The sequence below is a fragment of the Phascolarctos cinereus genome, unplaced genomic scaffold (genome assembly GCF_003287225.1).
Source record: "Phascolarctos cinereus isolate Bilbo 61053 unplaced genomic scaffold, phaCin_HiC Scaffold_5;HRSCAF=322, whole genome shotgun sequence".
NCBI lineage: Eukaryota > Metazoa > Chordata > Mammalia > Diprotodontia > Phascolarctidae > Phascolarctos > Phascolarctos cinereus.
In genome coordinates, this window is record NW_027555958.1 from 436092609 (window position 1) to 436116364 (window position 23756).

At 39.4% G+C, this 23756-nt stretch overlaps 1 protein-coding gene across 1 annotated transcript in view; it reads right to left on the minus strand.

Moving 5' to 3' along the window:
* Positions 1-14052: 14052 nt before the first annotated feature.
* Positions 14053-23756, minus strand: part of SYDE2 (synapse defective Rho GTPase homolog 2) — a 98103-nt gene continuing 88399 nt past the window's right edge. Inside the window, 1 exon segment of the mRNA XM_020988734.2 lies at positions 14053-21069. Within this exon segment, the coding sequence (XP_020844393.1) occupies positions 20573-21069 (497 nt within the window). The 3' untranslated portion in view covers positions 14053-20572.

Consider the following 23756-nt stretch of genomic DNA (forward strand, 5'->3'; position numbering starts at 1 on the left):
ACCTCAACTGCCTAAAAAGGGAAGGAAAAAAATTATGAAATCTTAAGCAAGAAACTGAAGACCTGAGGGAACAATGATGATTTTCATCACTGCTGACAAAGAAAATCCTCTCTCAGAAGAGAAAGGCAGAGAAAGTGAACAGTGGTTGAGACTCCAGTGTCTGAGAATAGTATTTCTATTTCCGAACTGTGATTTAAAATACAGAAATCCAGAGAACTGATGAGGAAACATGCTGCCCACTTCCTGACAGAGGGATGATGGACTCAAAGTACAGGACAAGACACATATTTCTGGACACGACAAATGTGTGGAAATAGTTCTTGGCTAACTATGCTCATTTGTTACAAGGATTATTTTTCTTTTTAAGGGGGGGTGGTGTGGTGAAGAAAGGAGCTAATAATAGCATTACCAAAAAAAAAAAGGAAAGGAAAGAAAAGAGGGCCACTAAAGCATTTTTTAAATGTACAAAAGAGATTAGAAAGAAGTTCAGAACTAAATAGGCAAGTAGAACAGCTTTGAAAGTAGCATGTTGGGGGGCAACTAAATGGCGCAGTGGATAGAGCACTGGCCCTGGAGTCAGGAGGAGCTGAGTTCAAATCCAGCCTCAGACACATATCGATTACTAGCTGTGTGACCCTGGGCAAGTCACTTAACCCCCACTGCACAAAAAAGAAGAAAAAAAAAAAGAAAGTAGCATGTTGAATAGGGACAGCTAGACAGCTCAGTAGATAAAGAGTACCAGGCTTGGAGTCAGGAAGATCAGAGTTCAAATCCAATCTCAGATGTTACTTTGTGACCCTGAGCAAGTCACTTAACCTCTGTTTGACTCTAGGCCCAGCACCCTATCCATGAGCCATCTAGCTGCCACCTAGCTAGATGTCAAAAACAGTGCTAAGCCCTGGGGATGCAAAGAAAGGAAAAAAACACAGCCCCTGCTCTCACAAGAGTTCACATTGTAATGGGGGAGACAGCGTAAAAACAGTTATGTACATACAAGATATCTACAGTAGATTCACACTAGATATGTTCATATGATGTGAATGGGAAGTCAGTTACTTGCGTGCAATTATATACATACAAGATATCTACAGTAGATTCACGCTAGATATGTTCATATGATGTAAATGGAAAGTCAGTTGCTAGGGGATGAAGGGGAGGAGACATGGAAAGGCTTCTGAAGAAGACAGGACTTGAGTTGATTTTTGAAGGAATACAGAGAAGTCAGGAAGTGAAAGTGAGGAGAACCAGAGAAAAGGCCTGGAGTTAGGAGATGTAATATCCTTTTGGTGATATATTAGGGAGGCCAGTGTCTCTGAGTTGTAGGGTTTGTGGAGATGAATAAAGTGGAAGAATATTGAAATGAGAGAAAAGAGAGAACCAGATTTTATATTTGAACCTAGAAGTAATAGGGAGTCACCAGAATTTACTGAGTAGGGGACTGACACAGTCAAACCTGTATTTTAGGAAGATCATTTTGGCCACTGAGTGGAAAATGGGCTGGACTGGGGAGAGACATGAGACAGGGAAACCAACCAGAACATTCAGTAGTAGAGATGGCTTTAAGGTTAGATATGATAATGTCATATCTATGTAAGAAGAACTGAGAAACTACTCTTCTGAACCCAGATTCCACCAACATGAACGAACCAATCGCTAGGGTAGACATGACAGGTGTCTTTCAGGTGAAGTGGGAACACCTTATCTTAGAATTGTGATTAGAGATCGAGAAAAAAGCCAGGAATCATCTGATACAAACCCTAGATTTTAGAAAACTAAATTTCAACAGGTTCCAAGAGATAAGCGGATTTCTCTAAGGAAAATTCTATAAGGAAGAAGTTAACCCTTGAGGAATGGGAATATCTCAAGAGAACCTCAAGAGAAATCATCCTGATGAAGAGGAAATTAATCTAAAAAATGAATGTGGATTACACATGGAATTTATTAACCAGTTTACACACACACACACACACACACACACACACACACACACACACACCCCACAGATAGCAAGGGCAGGTAACAGGATGAAAACAAAACTATGACATGGTCCTGTGAGAGTAGTGTAAGGAAAGCTCAGAAGGCAATATTGGATAAGACTGTTGCTCTCTGTGGTTAAGACAATAAATAACTGGTAGTGCAGAGAACACAAGGCAACTTATTCTGCTTTTTAATGTTTGTCAAAGGCGAATGACCTCTGGACAGGGAAGAATAGAACAAAAATGGATAATAACAACTTGATAACCAAGATAAGCTAGGAGACAGTAAGAGAGTACCTGCCCTTGATAAGCTCAAGTCAAGTGGCCCAGATGAGTATATGCTTAAGCATTGAAGATACTGGCAGATGTGATTATTGAGCCACCATTCAAAATCCAAAGATGAGGTAGAATAAGTGAGCTCCCAGAGGGCTCAAGAAGGAAAATGTCTGGATTTTCAAAAAAAGGAAGAGAATGATAGAGTCAACACACAGTAGGCTAGTGAGATCCCCTCTGGCCTCTCTGCTTGCCTCTCATCAATAGATTAGAAGTCTTCCATAAACGGAGTTCCCAGGCTGGTCTTTTCTAGATGAGCTCCTACCCTCATGCCCTCAGCTGGCTGTTTCTTTGTGTAGTTGGTGGGTTGGTGGGTTGGTGAAATACACCTGCTATGGTTTCTCCTTGGATTTCTTGGTCCTTACTAGGTCTAGGGCTATTTTTTTTTTCATCTTCGCTGGAATTGTGTAAGAACTAAATGGTCTTGCTTCTACTCTGTCATCTTTAAAAGTGTCTCTCCAATTGCTTCCCCACCTTCCATTTTCTTCCAGGGCAGGTGGGCTATTTTATAAAAATTATACAACTATATAAATTATACAATATACAAATTATATAAATATTATACAAATTATACAAATACAAAACACTGCTAATAGTAGAAGGCAGGGGAGTTTGGAGGAGCCAAAGGTTTTCCCAGTGCCATTAACATTGACTCAGGAAGGAAGAGCAACCCTTACTGCATGGAAGAGATTCAGGTCTGCACTGCATATGTCATATGCGTACATCAGAGAAACTAAAGGTCCTTCTCCTTTGATAACAGATATCTTCTAGCCCTCCACTTAAGCTATTAGAAATCAAGGCTCTGTTCCTAACCAGAATAACTCTATAAATAAGTCTACGTTGGGTTTTAATATCAAAGTAGTTGGTTATACATCTCAGCTGTAATTGATTATGTTAATGTGAAATTAGAAAATTCAACATTCCAGATGCTATAGACTCCAAGAATGATATTTTGTGCCCCAACTTTTTCTTCCACAAAACTTTAAGTGATTTTGCCAACTGTGTATATTACTCATTCTTTGACAAATGCTGGGACTAGATGATTTAAATGAGATTTATTCATCATTTAGCTACATAAATTATAACATTATGACTTTTTCTTCATGAGAAATGGTTATAAAATTTAAACCACAATCTTTTCTGGTCCCCAGATAAACATACTGTGTTTGTCTTTCAAGTGAAAAGCAATTATCACTCACAGGACCTGCTGGGCCATATGTTGTATATCAGATTTACTAATTTGCTAGTGTAAATAATTAAAATCTCATTCTTATGAATGCACCTCTCCTCCCCTCAGGGATGTGATTCTCCATAATGAAAGGTTCTGCCTTGTTGCTAGGTCTCGGTTACCTGGACAGAGACTATGGAACTGAATGGAACTTGTAAAGCAGACATTAAATATAACAGAGAAGGGGACAGTAAATGGGATGTGGGTGAATTCACCCTTTCCATGACTCATTGAGTTATTTAAGGGCCACAAACTTGGGCAAAATGAGGGTCCATATGATCAGGGGAGAAATGAAAAGGCTAAATAAACTGACTCGTTGGAGGGTATTGCCATCAAAAAGGTTTTGTGACAAACTGATGCCAAACTTCAGTAGTTTCTTAGGAAAAATGAATGAGGATTATAAAACCACAGTGTTAGAACTGCTTCCAAATGTCTTGGCTTTCTTAAAGATAATATTTAAAATATATGGAGAATAAGAACTTATGTATCTGCTTCTAGATACAATGTGTAAACAAAAATCTCACTCACTAAACAAACAAACAAACAAACAAATAAATAAATAAATAAAGTGTATGGAGAAGGTAAGGCAAATTAGAAAAATGTCTCATTAAGAAAAGCTTGACTACAATATTTGTATTTCCAACAACAAGAGGAATAGACCAGGAAATAGGTGTTTGAGTACTGTGAACTCACCCGTCACATCATACTATCAGCCAGTTTTAACATTTGAAACAAAGGCAGTGAAAACAGACAAGTTTTCCCTTTTCTCCATGTCCACTAAAGATGAATTTCTGGATCTCTATAAAGGACCTTGTCCTTTGAATAACTTCTAAATATCTTTGAATCTCAGAAAAAGAGGAACAAAATAAGTTTGCCCCAAACTCGAGGCTCTGGGAGCTCCTGTTTGATTTGTATCCTGTTTAAAAAACAAAAACAAAAACAAGGGAAATGTCAGAGAATTAAAAAAAATCCAGCAATAATCATAAAAACGCTTGAGCTCTTCAGCATTGAGTACAAATATTTCAAACTAGCAAAGGAGCAATGAGTCCAGTAGGGTAAATTCCACCTCTTCCTGCTGTCACAGACTGAAGTCCCTCTCTGCTTTAGAATTTGCAGCAATTCAATCCAACAGTCTTTTACTGAGTGCCTACTATGTGCCAGGCACCATGCTAAGTGCTGGGGCTACAAAAACAAAGGAAAAAAACAATCTCTACCTTCAAGGATCTTGCATTCCATTGGGGCAGTGCGGAATAATAGGGACAATGAAGAGGACAAGGAAACCTGTGATTTCAGTAGCATAGAGAACTCTGTTCAGAAAACTCTCTGTTCAGAACCTCTCTATCTATCCTGCCTGCCTGTCTGTCTGTCTGTCCATCTATCTATCTCTATTCTGTCTGTCTGTATCTATCTGTCTGTCTATCCAGCCTATCTAGCTATTCATCTGTCTCTGACTATACTTGTCTATGATTCCAATGGTTATGAAAACTGCAACTGAGGAAATCATCTCCATCGATGCAGACTGGTACCAGTTCTGCAGCTTATAGTCTTAGAGAGTTGCCTTTGGGTCCTGAGAAGTTAAATGATTTATTTATGCAGCATCACACACCATTGTGTTTCTTAGGTGGGTCTGACTTCAGCTGAGGTCTTCCTGACTTCAGCTTTCTATCCATTAAGTCACACTTCCTCTCAGAGAGCTTAGATAACTAGAATCCTAATTTATTATATTTTCTTCTATTCTAATTCTTTGAAATGAATCATTTTAGTTAACTAGACGATCCACTCCCCAGTAATTCTGGATAAATATTATTTTACTCTAAATAAATACATAATGAGAGACAGTATGGCATATAGTAGAAATAGAAAGCCAGTCTTGAAGTCAGTAAAACCTGGATTCAAGTCCTTATTCAAATGCAGTTAGCTGGATGACCCCCCAAAAAAACTACTTAAGCTCTTGGTTACCTAGGCAACCCTCAATAAAAGATGAGTTGCTATCTATGAATCCCTACAATGATGAATGAACAAATCCAGAGTTTAAAAATATGCAATACCATAAATAAATATACATTTGATTTACATAAGTTGCTAGTCTTTTTGCACCTCCTTTCCAAAGACTACAATTCACTGATGGCTCTTTTTCCAGACACTCCATCTCCAACTGTGCATTCTCTATGGCTCTTCCTCATGCCTGAAGGCTCTGCCTCCTCACTTCTGCTTCCTGATTTCCTTGGCTTCCTTCAAGTCTCAGCTAAAATCCCAGTTTCTGCCAGAAGCCTTTCTTGCCCCACCCCCAATGCCTTGTCTATGAAATGCTCTCTAACTCATTCTGTACACATGATTTGTACATAATTGTTTGCACGTTCTCTTCCCTGAGTTGAGCTCCTAGAGGGCAGGAACTGTCTTTGTATACCCAGCATGTAGCACAGTGCCTGGCACACAGTAGGCACTTAATCAATGCATGTTGACCTGACCCAGTATAGAGTTTTGTTTTCAAATATAAAGAAGAAATATAAGGGGCAGCTAGGTGGTGCTGTGGATAGAGCATTGGCCCTGAAGTCAGGGGGACATGAGGTCAAATGTGGCCTCAGACCAAACACTTGACACTTACTAGCTGTGTGACCCTGGGCAAGTCACTTAACCCCAATTGCCTAAAAAATTTTTAAAAAAAGAAAGAAAAGGCTCTCTTGTGTTCAAGGTACTCTGGAGTCACATCTAGGCAAAACCATGCCTCACAAGCCCCCATCGCTACGTTTCCTTTTGCCAGTCAGCCAGAAGATACAGTTACAGAAAAGCAAAGTACTTTAATGAAATTACATAGTAGGAAACACCAATAAAAATTTCCCCTCATGAACCTCTGGCATGCTTTGCCACATCATTAGTGAGAGGAGTAAGCACACCTAAGAGGTACACGTGTAGGCAACACTGATGGTCAGTGCACATACAAAGGGAATACATTTAAGGAGTATGTATAGCAAGGGGGTAAAACACTGGGGGTAAAACAAAACCCCTTAGTGACTTTTCAACCCATAAGAAGAGTCTGTTTATTTCCAAAGCCTTGCCTATAATGGGTAATGGTCAGTCTCTAAATCTCCAAATTAAGATTTCTTGCCCCAGGAGTCAAGTTCTTTTGAACACATGACAGTCTCAGCTAACTAAAACCACAGATTAAAATGTATTCCTACTCTCATTTATGGCCAAAGTCCTTGTTACTCTTGGCTCAACTTCACCATGAGGATTCTGTGCCCTTGATGTAAGTTTAGGTCCAATAGAGATACTGGAGTCTCATCTACTCAGTATTCTTATGGGGGTTCCAAAAAAGCTTTTCTTCTGCCATGCAAGCAAATCTGAGCAAGAACAAAATTGATCACAGAGGTCACTGATCACAAGGTCATTGCTTTCATCCAGCCTTTGCCATATGTGTATGTATACACACATATAAAAACACATCCATATGTATATGTGTGTGTGTGTATAGACATAGTCATCAACAAGCTGATCTACTACTTCCCAACCTGTACTAGAGAGCTGGGTCCCCTAAAGGCAGGAGGCCTACTCCCAGGTCTCCAAGGGCAAGTAATCCTGTGAGTGGCTAATTCAATCACTGTAGCTCATGAGCCCCCACTGTGTTCTCCCCATCAAGAATCAGTCAGTGGACTTAAGTAGCTTTTAGCAAAGGCATTTACTAAGACAATATAGTTAAGAGTAGGTGGCATAAAACATTCCCCCCTCAAAAAAAAAAATCCGTGGCACACACTCCCATAAATAAACACAGCATTGATGTGAAGAATGGACTCAAGCTTATATATGGTACAACGATAATGAGGTATATGTGCAGGATACAAGTACAGCTGAGGGTAACTGGCAACTCCTGGTCCTTGAGGGCTTAGAAGTCCCTTCTCTGTTGTTATGCAATGCTCCCTTCTGACGCAATTCTAAGGTTCCACCATCCTCTCCCTTCTTTCTTCTCCTTTCACCCATCCATGGCGGCTCTTCTCTCTGCTTTGAAAGGTCACATTCTTTTGTTTGTCTGTTTGCTTTTGGCTAGGCAATGGGGTTGAATGACTTGCCCAGGATCACCCAGCTGGGTCACACAGCTGGTTAAGTGTTATGTGTCTGAGGCCGGATTTGAACTCAGGTCCTCCTGAATCCAGGGCCGGTGCTCTATCCACTGCGCTACCTAGCTGCCCCTGAAAGGTCACATTCTTTAAAGCTGCCTCTATCTTTGGGTGACTGTCTTTCTAGGTCTGTGTCTGTTTTTGCTGTATCTCTCAGCTCCTAGCTGGATGCATTATCTCCTACTGATCCAATCTCTTTGACGACAGGGTCAATGGGACTGAAGGAAGAGAGAAAAACCACCTCCTCTCCCATTTCCAGAGTGATTCCTTTTCAGGGGCCTAGTTTTTGCTCCCCTTCTGGCTCTAGATCTTGAAGCAAGAATCCTCAGTTTCCAAAACAGAGGCACTCCCAAACTAGACTGCTGTTATACATAGGCCCAAGAGGCACGGCTGATTATTTTAGCCAATCACAAGATGCTCCTTGTGTGATGCCATTCATCTTTCATTTTACCAATGCAGCAGGGCCCTACAGAAAATGAGGGGATAAAACCTAGGTCTTGTTAGTTTTTCTTTTGTTTTGTTTTGTTGAAGCAATTGGGGGTTAAGTGACTTGCCTAGAGTCACACAGCTAGTGTTATGTGTCTGAGGCTAGATTTGAACTCAGGTCCTGCTGACTCCAGGGCTGATGCTCTATCCACTGCACCACCTAGCTGCCCCCGAATGTTAGTTATGATAAGGAAAAAAGAAGGCTACCTCATTCCCTGTGACCAAAGAGTCAAGGAAAAGGGATGGCAGAAGATATAGGTATTGAGGTATGAAGAAAAGGAAATGATTCTCACATCTGATAGCATCAATCCACAATAAAGTAGGAAGTGAAGTTATCTGTTGAGACAGATGAGCCTGGAGCCAGAGAGGCTTCAGGAGGGGAGATTTATAAAATGACACTGTGGGAAATATGGTGGAAAAAGATGAATAAAATCATCACCAGGTAGAAGTGAAGGTCTGGTTAAGGTTAGAAGGCACACTTTTCTAGTGTACGAAATCAAAGTGGTTTTCTCACTTACACTAGCAGTGCCCCAGCACTTAAGGAGTAGAAAAAAACCAGATAATCGATTAATCAACAGGCATTTATTAAATGCCTATCCTGTGTCCCAAGCCCCAGGTCAGAAAACCTGAGGTCTTCCTCTCCCAAACTGATTTTTTTTTTAACCAGGTAAAAGAAGCACATTCTTTGTCTCATTTCTCACTTAGCCTTGATCACTGAATGGGCGTTGCTTCAGTCACACTGTGAACTGGAAAAGACCTTAGCTTAAAAAGGCCAAGGTCTAGCCTCAGACACTTGACATTTACTAGCTGTGTGACCCTGGGCAAGTCACTTAACCTCGATTGCCTCAGCAAAAAAGCAAAAAAAAAAAAGGCCAAGGTCTCCTATTGCATCTGGAGCCATCTCCAATCATCCTGATTTATATCTTGCCATTGGACCCAGATGGCTCTGGAGGAGAAAGTGTGCCCGGTGACTTTGCATAGCCCTCCCTCACTTAAATCCAATTCCAGTTGCAAGTCATGACATCACCTTCCTGGTACCATCTTTGAAAACAAAGGACAAACAACAGCAATCCTGTGCCAGGACTTGAAGATACGAAGACAAAAATAAAACAGTCCTTGTTCTCAAGGAACTTACATTAGGTTGGGAGAAAAAACGAGTATGTGTCAAATAAATAATAAGTTAAATTTTTTGGTGAGAGAACATGAGCAGCTGAGGGGGTTAAGAAAGTCTTTGTGTAGAGAGTGTTGCTCAGGGAGAGTTCTGAAGGAAACAAGAACTTCTGAGAGGCAGAGGTAAGGTGGGAAGTACTTTCCAAGTACGGTGGACAATCAGTGCAAAGGTGAAGTTGGGAGGCACTCTAACGGGTGAGCAAAAAGGTCTGTCTGGTTGGTTTGTACAGTGCAGGAAGGGGAGTGATGGTCAGAAAGGTAGGTGATGAAGATCTTTAAAACCTAAACAGGGGCAGCTGGGTGGCTCAGTGGATAGAGCACTGGCCCTGGATTCAGGAGGATCTGAGTTCAAATTTGGTCTCAGACACATAACACTTACTAGCTGTGTGACTCTGGGCAAGTCACTTAACCCCCACTGCCCAACCAAAACACACACACACACACACACACACACACACACACACACAAACAAACAACCTAAACAAAGGAGCCTATAGTTGATCCTAGGGGGATTAGAAAAACAATGGACTAGTAGGGAAAGGGGAGTAAGATGGTCAGACTTGCCCTTTGGGAAAATCACAGAGGCTGTTCTGGAGAGGATGGATTGGAGGGGAGAACTGAAACGGGATATCAATTAGGATGTAGGATTATAGAGGATTGAGATGGGCAGAATAAGGGGATGGGAAAGGGGAGAAGGAATTCTCAGGTAGAAGAGTTCATCCCTACAACGGCTGAATGTAGAGTAGGAACTGGGAAGGGTGAGGGAAGTGAATTCACAACAAGGGTGATGGACTGAGCAAACAGAAAGAGATCAAGAAATGAGACAACATGATGAAGGCAAAAAGCAAAATCAGGAAGAGTGAGTATAGGAAAGATGGAAGTATGAAAGAACGTGGTCAGAGAGAAACTGCAGAGTTCCAAATCTTATGGCTGGATCTGCTTCAAATTAAAGTGAAGTTTAAGGCTATCATTCCAATGAATCCCTGATACAAAAGAAACTGAGAGCCCAGGGTACAGAGAGTCATCACCTTGAATATTTAAATCACAAAAGGCAGAAGAGAAATTAAGAGAAGAATGCAGGTCAAGTGCAAAAGCTACTATTATTAGTATTGTAATTAATGAAGACGCAGGATTTCAAGAGTCAGCAGATGACAAGGACAAGGGTCTTGAGAGGGTTATTCAGAGGACAGACTAGTAGGCAGTGACGGCAGAGGTCTAAAAGTGGCAATGGGGAACAAGGAACATGCCAACTTTTATTTCTGGCTTGATGAATGGGGGAAAGGAGAGGATGAGAAAAGGAGCCAAGAACATTGGAGGTGGTAGAATCGAGGTATGGGTGCCAGTAGGGGTCAGGAAAGGAATAAACAGGAACCAGAAGTTGGGCAGCTAGGTGGTACAGTGGATAGAGCACTGGGCTTGGAATCAGGAAGACTCATCTTCAGGAGTTCAAATCCAGCCTCGGGCACTATCTGGCTGGGTGACCCTGGGCAAGTCATTTCTCACCTGTAAAATGAGCTAGGAAAGGAAATGACAAATCACTCCAGTATCTTTGCCAAGAAAACCCCAAATGGGACCACAAAGAGTTGCATATGACTGAAAAAGATTCAACAACATAAGTTGGTTTTAGACACTAGGCACTTGTGAGTGGTGAAACAGGGCTATTGATGGATTTGGCATCAGTAAAACAGCATGGGGAAGGGAAGCAAGAAAAAGGATTTGCCTTTCAGTTTTGGATGAGGATGAGAAGAGCAGGAGGTTGGAAAGTAAACTGAAGGGATTCACTAATCATATAAGGCAAAAATGATTATGATGACAAGTAAGTAAAAGCTTAGAGAATGGATTGGTAGCAAGATCCAAATTAGAATGTTGGCATCACAGAGGTTTCTTAAAGTATTCCCTTATCTCCAGTTTCCAGTGGGTTCACTTCTACTGGACAAGGCAGGGCAAGCAGCTTTGACTCTGGAGGGGAATAAACTGACCCTAGACTTGAGGGTCAGCTCAGGCCAATAGCTGCCCCTCTCTTATCCGGCAGTTCAAAGAATCCATTTTCACTTACCTAAAAATCCAAACCTTTTCTTCAGTTAAAATGTAGCTTTTACAATAGCAAGGAGGGAACAGTTATGCAAGCTCAGATGCAAACAGCCTGGCAACCTGGGGCCAAATTCTTGAACAAAGGGTCACACACAAGGGGGTCAGTGTTTAATCATCTCCCAAGCAGTAATAAAACGTGAGCCAGCTGCATCCCTGGAGTAGCTGTAACTTCTACCAAGTTAATGAAGTCCATGTACTCGTACTTTAATAGCTACTAGAAGTAGAAATTTAGCTCTGAGTTGATCTGAAGAGTACAGCAATGATCTGCACAGTCTGTAACAGCTTACACGTGTTACCATCCCGCTTTTAGTGATACAGTCTTTGGCATCCACTGTTTCGTTGAACCATAAACACTTTAAGAAGTAGGTGTGCCCGTATTGTTATTTTGGAGCTGGGGAGGCAGGCTGGCTTTGCCAGTCACAGAGCTAAATGGCAGGGCCAGGACTTAAACCCTCATTTCTGACTTCCCGTCTTTCGTTACCCATGCTGCCCATGGCATAAAGTAACCTGATACCACACTCTAGTCCCCTTCCAAGCCCATAACAGTTTAAATAGCAAAATTAATTACAATGAATTGAAAACAAGTTAAACTTGCCCACTGACCTAGCTGAATTAGTTGAAACCAATCCCATGACACTATTTGAGCAGTTTTCTCACTAGGCTAAAGAAACCTTCAATTTTGAGTTTAATTAAAAAGATTCAGTATAGCAATAGTCAGACAACAAATGTTTATTAAGCTCCTAGTATGTGCCAGGCACTGGGTACTAGGCAAAGCACAGCTTCACAAAGCAGTCATCCTGCTATTCTAACAAGGAATTCGAATTCAGCCAAATTTATAAAAAATACACTTAAGAGATATGAAAAATATTTTTCCTAGCTTTAGCAAAAATTACCCAAGTTAATACTGTGAAAATATAGTGCTTATTTCAGCAACTTTGTAAATAAAGAAATAATCATACTATCTGGATGTCTCTTCCTCTCCTGCCCCCTTGCTATACTTTTCCTCTATCTCCCAACCCTCCCTAAATGTGTTGGCTTTCCCCATTAAAGCATAAGTTCTTTTAGTATATGGACCATCTCATTTGTCTGTATTCTGTATCTCCAGCGCTTAACATGGTGCCTTGCACTTGGTAAGCTGCTTAATAAATGATTTATCTATCTTGGCTTATTAATGAAGAACTAAGAAATAGAAATCCCCTTTTCTAAGTTAAAACATATTTCTTCCATTCAGACAATTATCACTAGAATGCAAACCAGTTCACTGCACTATATCAGCCTCCCCAACATCTTGGATTTGCTGGCCCTTTTTCCAATTTCAAAGGTCATAGTGTTTAGTCATCATTCTGAACTCCTTCCCCAAATAAATGATTATTTTTAAGTTAAAGAAAACATTTCATGTTCCATGGTATCCTTTAGCCATAAAGATCCCAATTTTTTTTTTGTTTCTCATATACAGGTTTTTTAAAAAGGCTAAATACACATTTAATATGACAAAGTAAATGGCATGTTTTATGATATTTTTATAAAAATGCAAATGATGCCATGTGAGAAAACCTTAAATGTGGCATCCCATGACGCCAAATATGTCAGTTACTACTTCCTTGTCTCAGCAGTAAGAAACCAAGATGGCTAAGGTGCAATTGTAGCAGCTGTTCAATGGAAACCAAGACACAATTCCAGTCATTTAGTACAGGAAATGAATACAATACCAGATCTAATTGAAGCCACAAGGGGATTATTGACAGGAAGATTAGAATGACCCGAACTGGAATTCTGCCAAGATAACAGACATGGACCAGGGAAGACACAAAACTAGTTTCCTTCTTTTCCTCCTAGAGAGTCAAAGAGCAATTAAAAGAATGAAAGAATTCTACAACCAGAACCAAATACCACCTGATAACAGAAGTTATCAAAACAGTATTACAGAAGCCATTCTTGTATCTGAAAATGTATTAAAAGTTCTTATATCAGAAAATACATTAGAAGTTTTAATCCAATTTTCATCTGTTAAAGAGATTTTTGTTTTTAAAACAGAATATCACTAGACCACAAAGTAGTCCATGGCAACATTTGTACAGCAAACCTTATGTCATAAAACAAAAGGAATGATTGGATCATCAAGTCCTAGAGTGAGTTAATTAGGTGTGCTTCCTAGCACCTTAATATTAACCAACTGTAAACTTCATTAGTGACTTCTAAACTCCAAATGAAAATTATGCAAGGCAAATAACATTCTTGGTTAGAATGAAAACTTCAGAGCAGCAAGAGTAGATCTAAATGAGGACTTCATGTTTAAATGGACTCTCTATTTACTTCATTTTTACCAAAAAAACTGAAGTAATACTATTTGATACATGAAAACTGACCAATGATAAACATTCAACCACCTCTCTAGATAATAATGTGAGAAGAACTTTTTTAGGCTACAGAATTCATAGCCTCACCAAATTCAGTGCCATACATACTCTTCCTCTAGAATTTTGTGAAATTTGTGAAAAGGGCAGTTAGGTTATTTATTGAAATGTCTCTTGAAAAAGGTTCCACATTAAGTCTTCCTCCTGTTTTTGTGTCTCCAGTTGGAAATGTATCCAATTACTTGGGCATTTCAGGATAAGTACTCAAACCTAAGAAGGACTATAAAGTATTTCAATACACATTAAACATTTTAAAGACTTTATTACAATAAACACATTCATCCAGGTTCCACTTATTAGCAATGGCAACACAGTCAAGAACAAAAAGGTGGGGAAAGATCAAAGCAGATGTCACCAGGTCATAGACTGTTGGCTCCTTGTGGGCTGAAGTTTTGTTCTTTCTTTGTATCCTAGGTGCTCAGCACAATGCAAGGCACGTAGTCATCTCTTAATCAACTCTTGTTGAGTGGAATGATTGATGTCTTAGAGCTCATGAACTTTACTCTCAGAGGATTCTTCTAAAGTTCTTAATCACAGCCTATATGTTTTTCTTATTTTATACACAACTTTAACAAGCGTGGTTATCCAACTTTCCAGCACATTACAAGTGGCAAACTAATGAAAGGATGTTAACTAAGTACACAAAAAGCAGCAAGGGGGCAGCTAGATGGCGCAGTGGATAGAGCTCTGGACTTGGAGTCAGGAGGACCTGAGTTTACATCCAGCCTCAGACACATAATACTTACCAACTGTGTGACTCTGGGCAAGTCATTTAACCTCAAGTGCCTCACCCCCCCAAAAAAAACCCAAAGCAAAAACAAATAAACAAACAAACAAACAAAAACCAGCAAGAAGTAGTAAGTTGGAAATGTGGGAATAGGAAGTGAAATTACAAAAAGCACAAGCAAAAACTCATAAAGCATTGCAATATGGTGCTATTTGGTATGATGTCAATCTGCCTTTCAAACCTCAATAACCTATCTGCTTGTCCTTCATTTCAAAATGACATCACTTGCTAGAGTCAAGTTTCCGTGTCTGAATGTGGCTGATTAGACCAATACAAGCTTGGAATGTTCTACCATAGGTCAGCCACAAATAGTCCACATGAACATCTGAGGAGGATTCTCTAAATTTGTACATCTCATGTTTCTTTTCAGCCACTTCAATTCCGCTTTGCTCATAGAGCACAGTGCCTTCTCTGATGAGGGCATGCCCTGCTGGGCAGTTCTGTGCCAGTGTCTCAAGCTGAGATGCAACCATCTACAATAATCATAACAATAAATGTTCATAACAGTGACCCTGTCCTTAAGAAAATTAATCTATACACTCAGCATTTATTAAGTACCAGTTATTTACTAGGCTCCAGGGGAGATGCAAAGTTTAGATAATCAGTCACCAATGCATACATAGATGAAGCATTTACTGTATACCAAGCACTATACTAGTCACAAAGGAGAAATCAAATAGTCCCTGCTCTCAAGGAACTTACATTTAATCAGGGAGACTACATGCATATACACAAAGGACCACACATACAAGATACAGATGATTTTGAGGTGGAAGGACAAAGAAGCAAGGATCAAGATGGTGCTTGAACTGAATCTTGAAGAAGACTAGCAATTCTAAGAGGGGATGGTGAGGAGGGGGTGCCCTCCAGGCAGAGGGGACAGCCAATGAAAAGACAAAGGGAAGGAAGATGGAGTGCCATGTATGAGGAAGAGTGAGGACAGCCGTTTGATTGTACAGTTGAGCTCAAGAAGAGAATGCAATGGCAGTAAGGCTGGACAGATAAGATAGGGCCAGGTTGCAAGGGGCTTTAAACACTAAGCAGAGTAAATTATATTTGATCCTAAAGGTAATAGGAAGCCACTGGGCATTACTGAGAGGAGATGTGACGTGCTCAGACTTGCACTTCAGGAAAAATCACTCTGGAACTGTGCAGAGCATGCAATACATAGCGTAGACACTTTAGGCAGGGAGATTAATTAGACTAAAAGACTATTGCTATTTTGATAGTCCAGATAAGAGGTAATAATGTTCCAATCTAAGGAGGAGGCTGTATTGAGTACAGAGAAGGGGATGAGGGTGAGATGTTGTGGAGGCAGAAAAGGCAAGATTTGGCAAATGATCACATATAAAGGGTTAAGAGTGAAAAGTCAAGGACAAAAACCAAGGCTGCATAACTGGGTGGCTGAAAAGACGCAGTGCAGAAAGGTATGGAGGGAAAGATGAGTTCCATTTTAGGTGTGTTGAGCCTACGGGATATTCAGTTCTAATATCTATCAGGCAGTTTGTGATGTGGGGGCTAGAGCTCAGGAGAGAGATTAGTGCTCAACAGACAAGTCTGGTATTGAAACCATGGGAACTGATGAAAGTCACCAAGTGATACATTACAGAGAGAAGAGAGAAAAAGAGCACCCAAGACAGAACCTTGGGGTAAAATAACAACAGTAAAGGGAAAAGATACAGATGATAATCAAGTAAAAGACAGTGACAAGGAATGATTAGACAAGTAAGAGAAGCAAGAGAATGCAATATCACAAAATTCCAGAAAGGAGAAGGTACCCAGGAGAGGAGGGGATCAAATGCAAAAGATGGGTCAAGAAGGATGAGGACAGAGAAAAAAACCCGTTCACTGATTTTATGGAGAAAAATTTCAGTTGTAATAAGAAGCCAGATTGTAAGAGGTTGCTAGGTGAGCAAGAGAAAAATTAGAAGCAACAATTGTTTATTATGTGGTAATCACACAACCATTCTGACTGGGTCCACTACAAATTTTTATATATAACCTTAAGGGGGAGCCTCACTACTGCTAGGCAATCTATCCTATACCTCCCTTATCGATTCACTATCCCACTCCCCCCAGCAGCTCTTCCAAATCTTTCCATTCCTCCTCAAACATCAAATGGCTTCCCCTCTCTTCACTCTCTCAACTGAGAACCCTGCCTCATATTTTATAGGAAAAAATGAGGCCAATCACCATGAGCTCCCTCTTCCTCATCTCCTATCACTAAGACGCCTTCCACAGCTCTCTCCTCCTCCACCCTTGTCTCACATTACTAACAGTAATCCCTCTACTTGTTCAAGTGATCCCATTCCATCCTGTCTCCTCCAACAGATTGCCCCCTCTCTCATCCCCATTCATTCATTTTCAATTTCTCCCTATGTCCTGGCTCATGCCCTACTGTCTACAAACATGCCTATCTCCCCTGTCCTGAAAAAAAATCCTTCTATCCCTTCTAGATACTGTCTTCTATCTCTTCTGTTCTTTGTAGCCAAACTCTTCTAATGGGTGGTTCCACTTTCTCTTCTTTCATTCTCTTTCTAACCTTCTTACAATCTGGCTTCTGACCTTATCATTCCACCAAAAAGGTTTTCTCCAAAGTTACACATGATCTCTTCATTGCCGATTCCAATGGCCTTTTTTCAATCCTCAATCTCCTTGACCTCTCTGCATTTTCAGAACACCACTTTCTCCTGGCTCTCCTCCTATCTATCTGATGGCTACTTCCAAGCACCTGGCTGTTCCTCCTTTGCTGGATCCTTATGCAGATCATGCCCTCCAACTGTAACCTCAGGGGTTCTGTCTTGGGCCCTCTTCTCTTCTCCCTCTGTACCACCTCACTTGGTGATCTCATCAGCTTCCATGGATTTAATTACCATCTCCACACTGATGATTCTCAAATCTACCTATGCTCTCTGCTGACCTCAAATCTCTCATCTTCACCGACCTTTTAGATATCTAGAACTGGATGTCCAGTAGACATCTTAATCTCAACATGTTCAAACCGGAACTCATCATCCTTCCCCCTAAACCCTCCTCACCTCCTACCTTCCTTATTACTATAAAGGGCAACACCATCCTCCCAATCTCTCAGGCTCACAATAGGAGTCATCCTCAGCTTCTCACTGTCTCTGACTCCTCCTCATATCCAATCTGTTGCCACGATCTGTCAGTTTGCAACATCTTCAAAATCCCCTTCTCTCTTCTGACACTGCCCCCAGTCTGGTGCAGGCCTTCATGTCCTCATGTCTGGATTAACACAACAGCTGCTGGTGGGTCTGCCCACCTCAAGTCTCTCCCCACTCAAATCCATCCTAAGGTCAGTCACTAAAGTGATTTTCCTAAAGCATGCATCTGATCATGTCACTCTATTCATTAAACTACACCAGCTTCCTATTGCCTCCATGATCAAATACAAAATGCTCAGTTTGGCATTCAAAGCCCTTCACAACCTAGTCCCCTCCCACCTTTGCAATCTTCTCATAACTTTCTCGCTGACTGCGTACTCTTTGATTCAGTGACACAGGTTTCTTCGCTGTTCTATGAAAATGACTCTCCATCTCTTGGCTCTGGGCATTTTATCTGGCTGTCCCCCATGCCTGCAATGTTCTCTCTCAATGCCACCTATTGAAGGCAATATGCCTTGTCCAGCTTCCCTAAGTTTCAACTAAAATCCCATCTTCTACAGGAAGCCTTTCCCAATCCCTTTTAGTTCAAGTGCCTGCCTTCTCTTAACTGTTTTCTATTTATTCTGTAAATTGTTTGCATTTTTTTTTTGCATACCATCTCTCTCATTACATTGCAAGCTCAATGAGGACAGGGACTGTCTTTTGTCTCTTTTTGTATTCCCAGTGCTTAGCACAGTGCCTGGCACATAGTAGGCATTTAATAAATTTTAATTGACTGTGTTTAACTTCTTTTTATTATAAAAGACAGGTCATCAGTTTTAGAAAATTTTCCATCCAAAATACTTCAAATACAAGTTTTGGCATTATTCAAAGTAAACTTATTTACATGGATTTTCTAATTTACTTCATTCCCTGACAATACTGGATAAATGAATGACATGTAGAGGTCACAGACTTTTCCAATGAGCTCCACTTATTTAAAAAACATAACACTTAAAATTCATTCAAATAATTTTCCAGGGAAAAATTTTAAAGTATTTTGAAATTTTTAAAAACTCTAATAATACATTAACACAAGATAAAACATTTAAACTGCCAACTGTAAAATGTATTTTGTAATTTTTGAAAATGGTGAAGTTTCACAGTTCTGAAAAAGCTTAATTCAAATTATGTACTGTAAACAAAAATAAAGAGGTCAGAATCTTTTTTGTAGAGCATTTAATAGAATATTTCCTTGAATGTTTATTTAACATATGCAGACAACACAATCAGGAATTTCTTGATAATGTGTTAAAAATGATGACTTGGTTACAAAAATAGCCCAGTTTATCTGATATTAAAAACTCTATGACTCCCAAATAAGAAGCAAGGTTTATGATTACCAAGGTACATCTCATAAGAACATGTGACCAATTGTTTCAACGTAGAAAACATAGAGAATTTTTTAATGGTTTTAAGGCTTTGAAGACTCACTGGCAATTCAAATTTTATTTGCCTCTAATTTTAAAATTACATAATCTCTAAGTACAAAAGTTTAAAAAAATACACTTTGATTTACTGGATAAAAGGTTTCAAACTACATTTACATTTCAAAATATAATTGTAATCATTGTAGTAACTGTTTTCTGGATTCATAAAGCCAAAATAAGTTAATGAAATTAATAAAGCATAGGATGTAAGAGATTCCTTCAGGAATAAAGGGGTAATGTTGTCAGTGTGCACATGAACTAATGTAAATAAATAACTTAAAACACCAAGCTGAATTTTTTTAAATGCACAGAACTGATAAGCATTTCTCAGCAAGGTTGTCATAGTTCTTAGGATTAATTATGGGCAATTCTTGGATTCTCAACATCAAGATGAAAGAATTGAAGGAAAAAAAGGCCAAAGCTGAAATCCAACTGCCCAAAAAATTCTTTATATAACCAAGAAATTTCAAATGTAAGCTACTTACAATTCAATCAGAAAATATCTTTATCGTGCCATGGCTGATCTCTAAATGAGATGCTGGACATAAATATCTATTTAGGTAGGTCACGAATGATAATTATCATTCTGTGTCATTTTTGGCACAAGTTTCTACACAAATTCCTCTTTCAATCTACACTTTATAAATCTCCTGAAAAACAGTATATTTTGGAGTAAATTCTAATTTTGGCCTCATGACATATATGTTTTATGACACAACTGACTATTTGGCACCCCCTGCCAAATAACTATACATATATGTACTTATATAAATATACACAAACTTTCTGGGTTAGAAAAATATTTCACTTTTGCACATTTAAATAATTATTGAAAATGTTAATACAGGAATACATTAATATTTATACAATTTAACTTCTATTTATAAAAGATTTTTTATCATAGCAGCCTTTGCATTGCAAATGAAATGTGACCCAAAGGTGAATCAATCTAGATCAATTCTTGCTGAAAACACACTGGCTAAGCAGTTGAAATGCTCTTCTCCTCCAAAAGGAATGTCTGTTTCAGTTGTAATGCTTCAGGAAAATGGAGCGCTACTTCCACAAAGCACAAAGCCATAGGGGGCTAATCTCAGATAACATTTATGAATAAGTGCATTCTTCTCATCAATGTCCATAATATCTGATAAGAAATATTACTAATTTATTCACCAAAAGCTTAGGTTATCTTTTGAGCCCAGAATAACTCTGTAATGAGCAGAGGGGAACTTCTGCTGATGAACAGAATGTCTAGATAGACGTACCGCATGATTTAAGCAGGACTTAAGAGAAGGCATTAAAATGGAGCAAACGTCGTCGTCGTCAGGAGGAGGAGGGAAGGGGAGAGGAGTCCCAGGGACATCGCACACATTATCCCTGACAATCAAACACTTATATTGAGCTTGTTCTTGTTGAGCTCACGCTCTAGGTTTCCAATTAAAATATCAATACTTTCTTGTAAATCTTTGAGATTCACTTTTCGATCCACTGAAGAATCTATTGTCTGCATTGCCAAGTACGTTTGAAATGTACACTCTTTGGAGCTGGGCTTTGGCTGTTCCACTACTCTATCAGGGCCATCAGCTTTACTGCAGTCTTCCCCACTTTCAGTATCTTCTGAGGGAACGTCATCATAATCCACTTCGGTCACATTTTCTTTCAGGTTAATAAAGTAGTTTTCTCCACAACTGCTCCAGTCTCCTGCATAGCGATTACTCAAGGGGCTGTCTAATCGGGCTTGCCGTGGCCTAAGCACTCCTGACTCTTCAGTGCCACTCAGGTTCAACATCTGTGGTCGCTGCTTCTTCCTTCTCAAACAATTCAGAGATTTCTGCTCTGGGAACAAAGCGTCTCTTGATTCTTTGACATTTAAACGTTGCACTAGAACAAACAATACATTTACTTTTAGCGACAGTAATCCAATGGGGACTCTAAAAACAAATAGAGCTAAAAGATTAGCCATTTAAGACTAAACTACAAGCATGCATTAAAACATGCAAAACACAGGAGGAAAACATTCCACTATTATTTTTCTGTCCTCATCAGATGTCACCAAGATTAGGGGTAAAAGCCAGTGGTGCAGGTCCATGCTGGATGAAGATGCCTCCTTAAAATGAAGCAAGCACTTCAAGTGTTGATTAGCTTACTTGTGAGTCAATTATTATCTAGTTACAGTTCCAGAAGCAGGTAATCTAGAAGCTTCTTCTACACTAATGCTGCGGCAGAAAGCAGGCATGGCATATTGGTGTCCAAAAAAAAAAGGAAGAAAGAAAAAAGCTCCTTCTTCAGGCAAACATCTGAACCAGCCAAAGGCATCTGAAATCACCTCTGAGAGCTTCTGGCCCAGATTGTGTGCACTTCTACCAGGAGCTGGGTCATAATTAACTTTACTAAAGCAGCCCAAATCCCAATTCTTTGGCAAAATGCACTTAAATCACACTCAATCATTTGTTACCTGATTCTGATTATACAGCATAAGCTACTAATTGTCTTCCTTTATTGCCTGTAAACAGTACAGATATTTTATTTTCTCATTCTTGCTAAATATCTAACACTCTCAAATAATATCCCATAACACTGCATGAAATTGTAACCGAGGCATTCCTTGTCTGCCATTTAAGGCACAATGAACTAAAACATTTCCACGTGATTTTTCAGTATGGAAAGTCATGACATTTAAAAATGTTGTCAAGGTAAAGGCTGTCCATAATAACATTCACTTTCTGCTTATTTTATTTTACTTCAACAAAGGTCTTTCTGTTTACACTATACTCCATTACGATGAAGAGGCCGTGAGTTAATGATAACACACCAACTTTACACTCTCGAAATGAACAATGACCACTTGTTTGTAGTTGTGCAAAATAAGGAAATTGAAGGGCTACATAAACATGCCTTTGGTTCAAGTTTCCAGACTTACAGTGAAATGCAGAAAGAACTGTTTTGAGAGAACACACTGATAATTTTTCTATTTGCTTAGCAGACTGTGGAAGTATTTAATGATTGAAAATAAGTTTGTTTTTAACTTCCAAACTTAGCTACATTAGTGATTACCATGAATCCATTTTAATTAGGACACAGACTGGACTTGCATTCTGTTGGTGAAGGGAGTTCCCATCAAGGGACTCCCTCTCCTGATGCAGATCTGGACCTGCTTGGCCTCTCTCAGCCATGAAAGGTCAAGTGACGTGTCCTGTGACACAGCCAGCAAGCACAGGTCAGAGGCAAGGCTTGAAGTCAGTCTTCTCGGCCCTGAGGTCAGCTCTACATTCACAACACCATGCTGTCTCTCTAGCTAAATATCATTGACGTGCTGACATATAACCACACCACTCCATTAATGCTCCTATCTTCTGGTTGATGATCCAATCAACCACAAATATTTTTGTTGCCTGAAACTCTTCCCCGTGGCTCTACTCTCTCTAATTTCCAGCTGTAACTTCTATGTTCATTTTTGTTTGATGGTACTAATTAAGGCTTTACTATATGCCCTGTACAAATAGCCTACTTATGTACTCTTACATATGAAAAAATCTAGAAGAATAATCTATTTCATGTTCGATATTGTAAAGTTAAAATGTTTCTTAAGAGCAATATTAACCTCAGAGTATCAATTTCACAGATTTCTTACATTTGTTGCTATAGATTTTATATTATTCAACAGCAATCCCTATTTGATACAAGAAAAAATTCTCTAATTTAAGCACACATGAAAAGCTTTGGTGTTAGGAGTGTTAAATTATCCATACTGCACATTTAAAGGCTGCTGAAAAAAGTTCAAAATACAGCAGTTAATTTTGAGAAATGTGAGTTTAACATTTCTTGCCTTTTATATAGTATTTACATTCAAATGTTCTACTTCAGCACAATAGGTTCTTAGCATTTCATTTAGAGAGGAGGAAAATGAGAGAAGACAAATGATAAAATGCCCCAAATCTGCCTCTCACTGAAAATTAATCAAAATCAGAAAGGTAAAGTTTAAAATGTTTCTAATGCAACAAAACCAAGGCAAATTGTTTAACCTAAATAAGACTTAGGAACTATACGGTAAGTATCTTCAAATCACTGAATGGCTTTTCAAGTCACTTCTTTGTGTACAGTAGAACCAGAGAGTAGAACTAGAACCAATGATTAGAAGTTAAATATTTGGAGGAGCTTCCTAAAAATCAGATTTGACTGAAATATCTGTAATGCTTCCCCTCCTCTAGACATTGTGAGTTTCCCCTCACTGGAATGGTTCAAGAAAAGGTTTAATGACAGCTGGTCAGAAACGCTGTAGTATGGATTTATTCATCAAGTAGGCCACTGGATGAAAGAACCTCTGAACTCCCTTCCAATTCTAAGATTCTATATTATTTTCTTGACCCACAATGGGCAGTGATAAATGAAATTTAAATTTTTCCCTCTTCATTTCTAAGCAGGAAAATCTCTCTAAAGCAAAACAAAATGCACATCCAAGATAATCAAATTATGGATCCAGAACCAAGGCCCATACTGCAAATGTAGAAGAAATCCTGCATTTATTGAACTAATTTGCGTTGGCTCAGTAGCTAACCCAGTGCTGACCA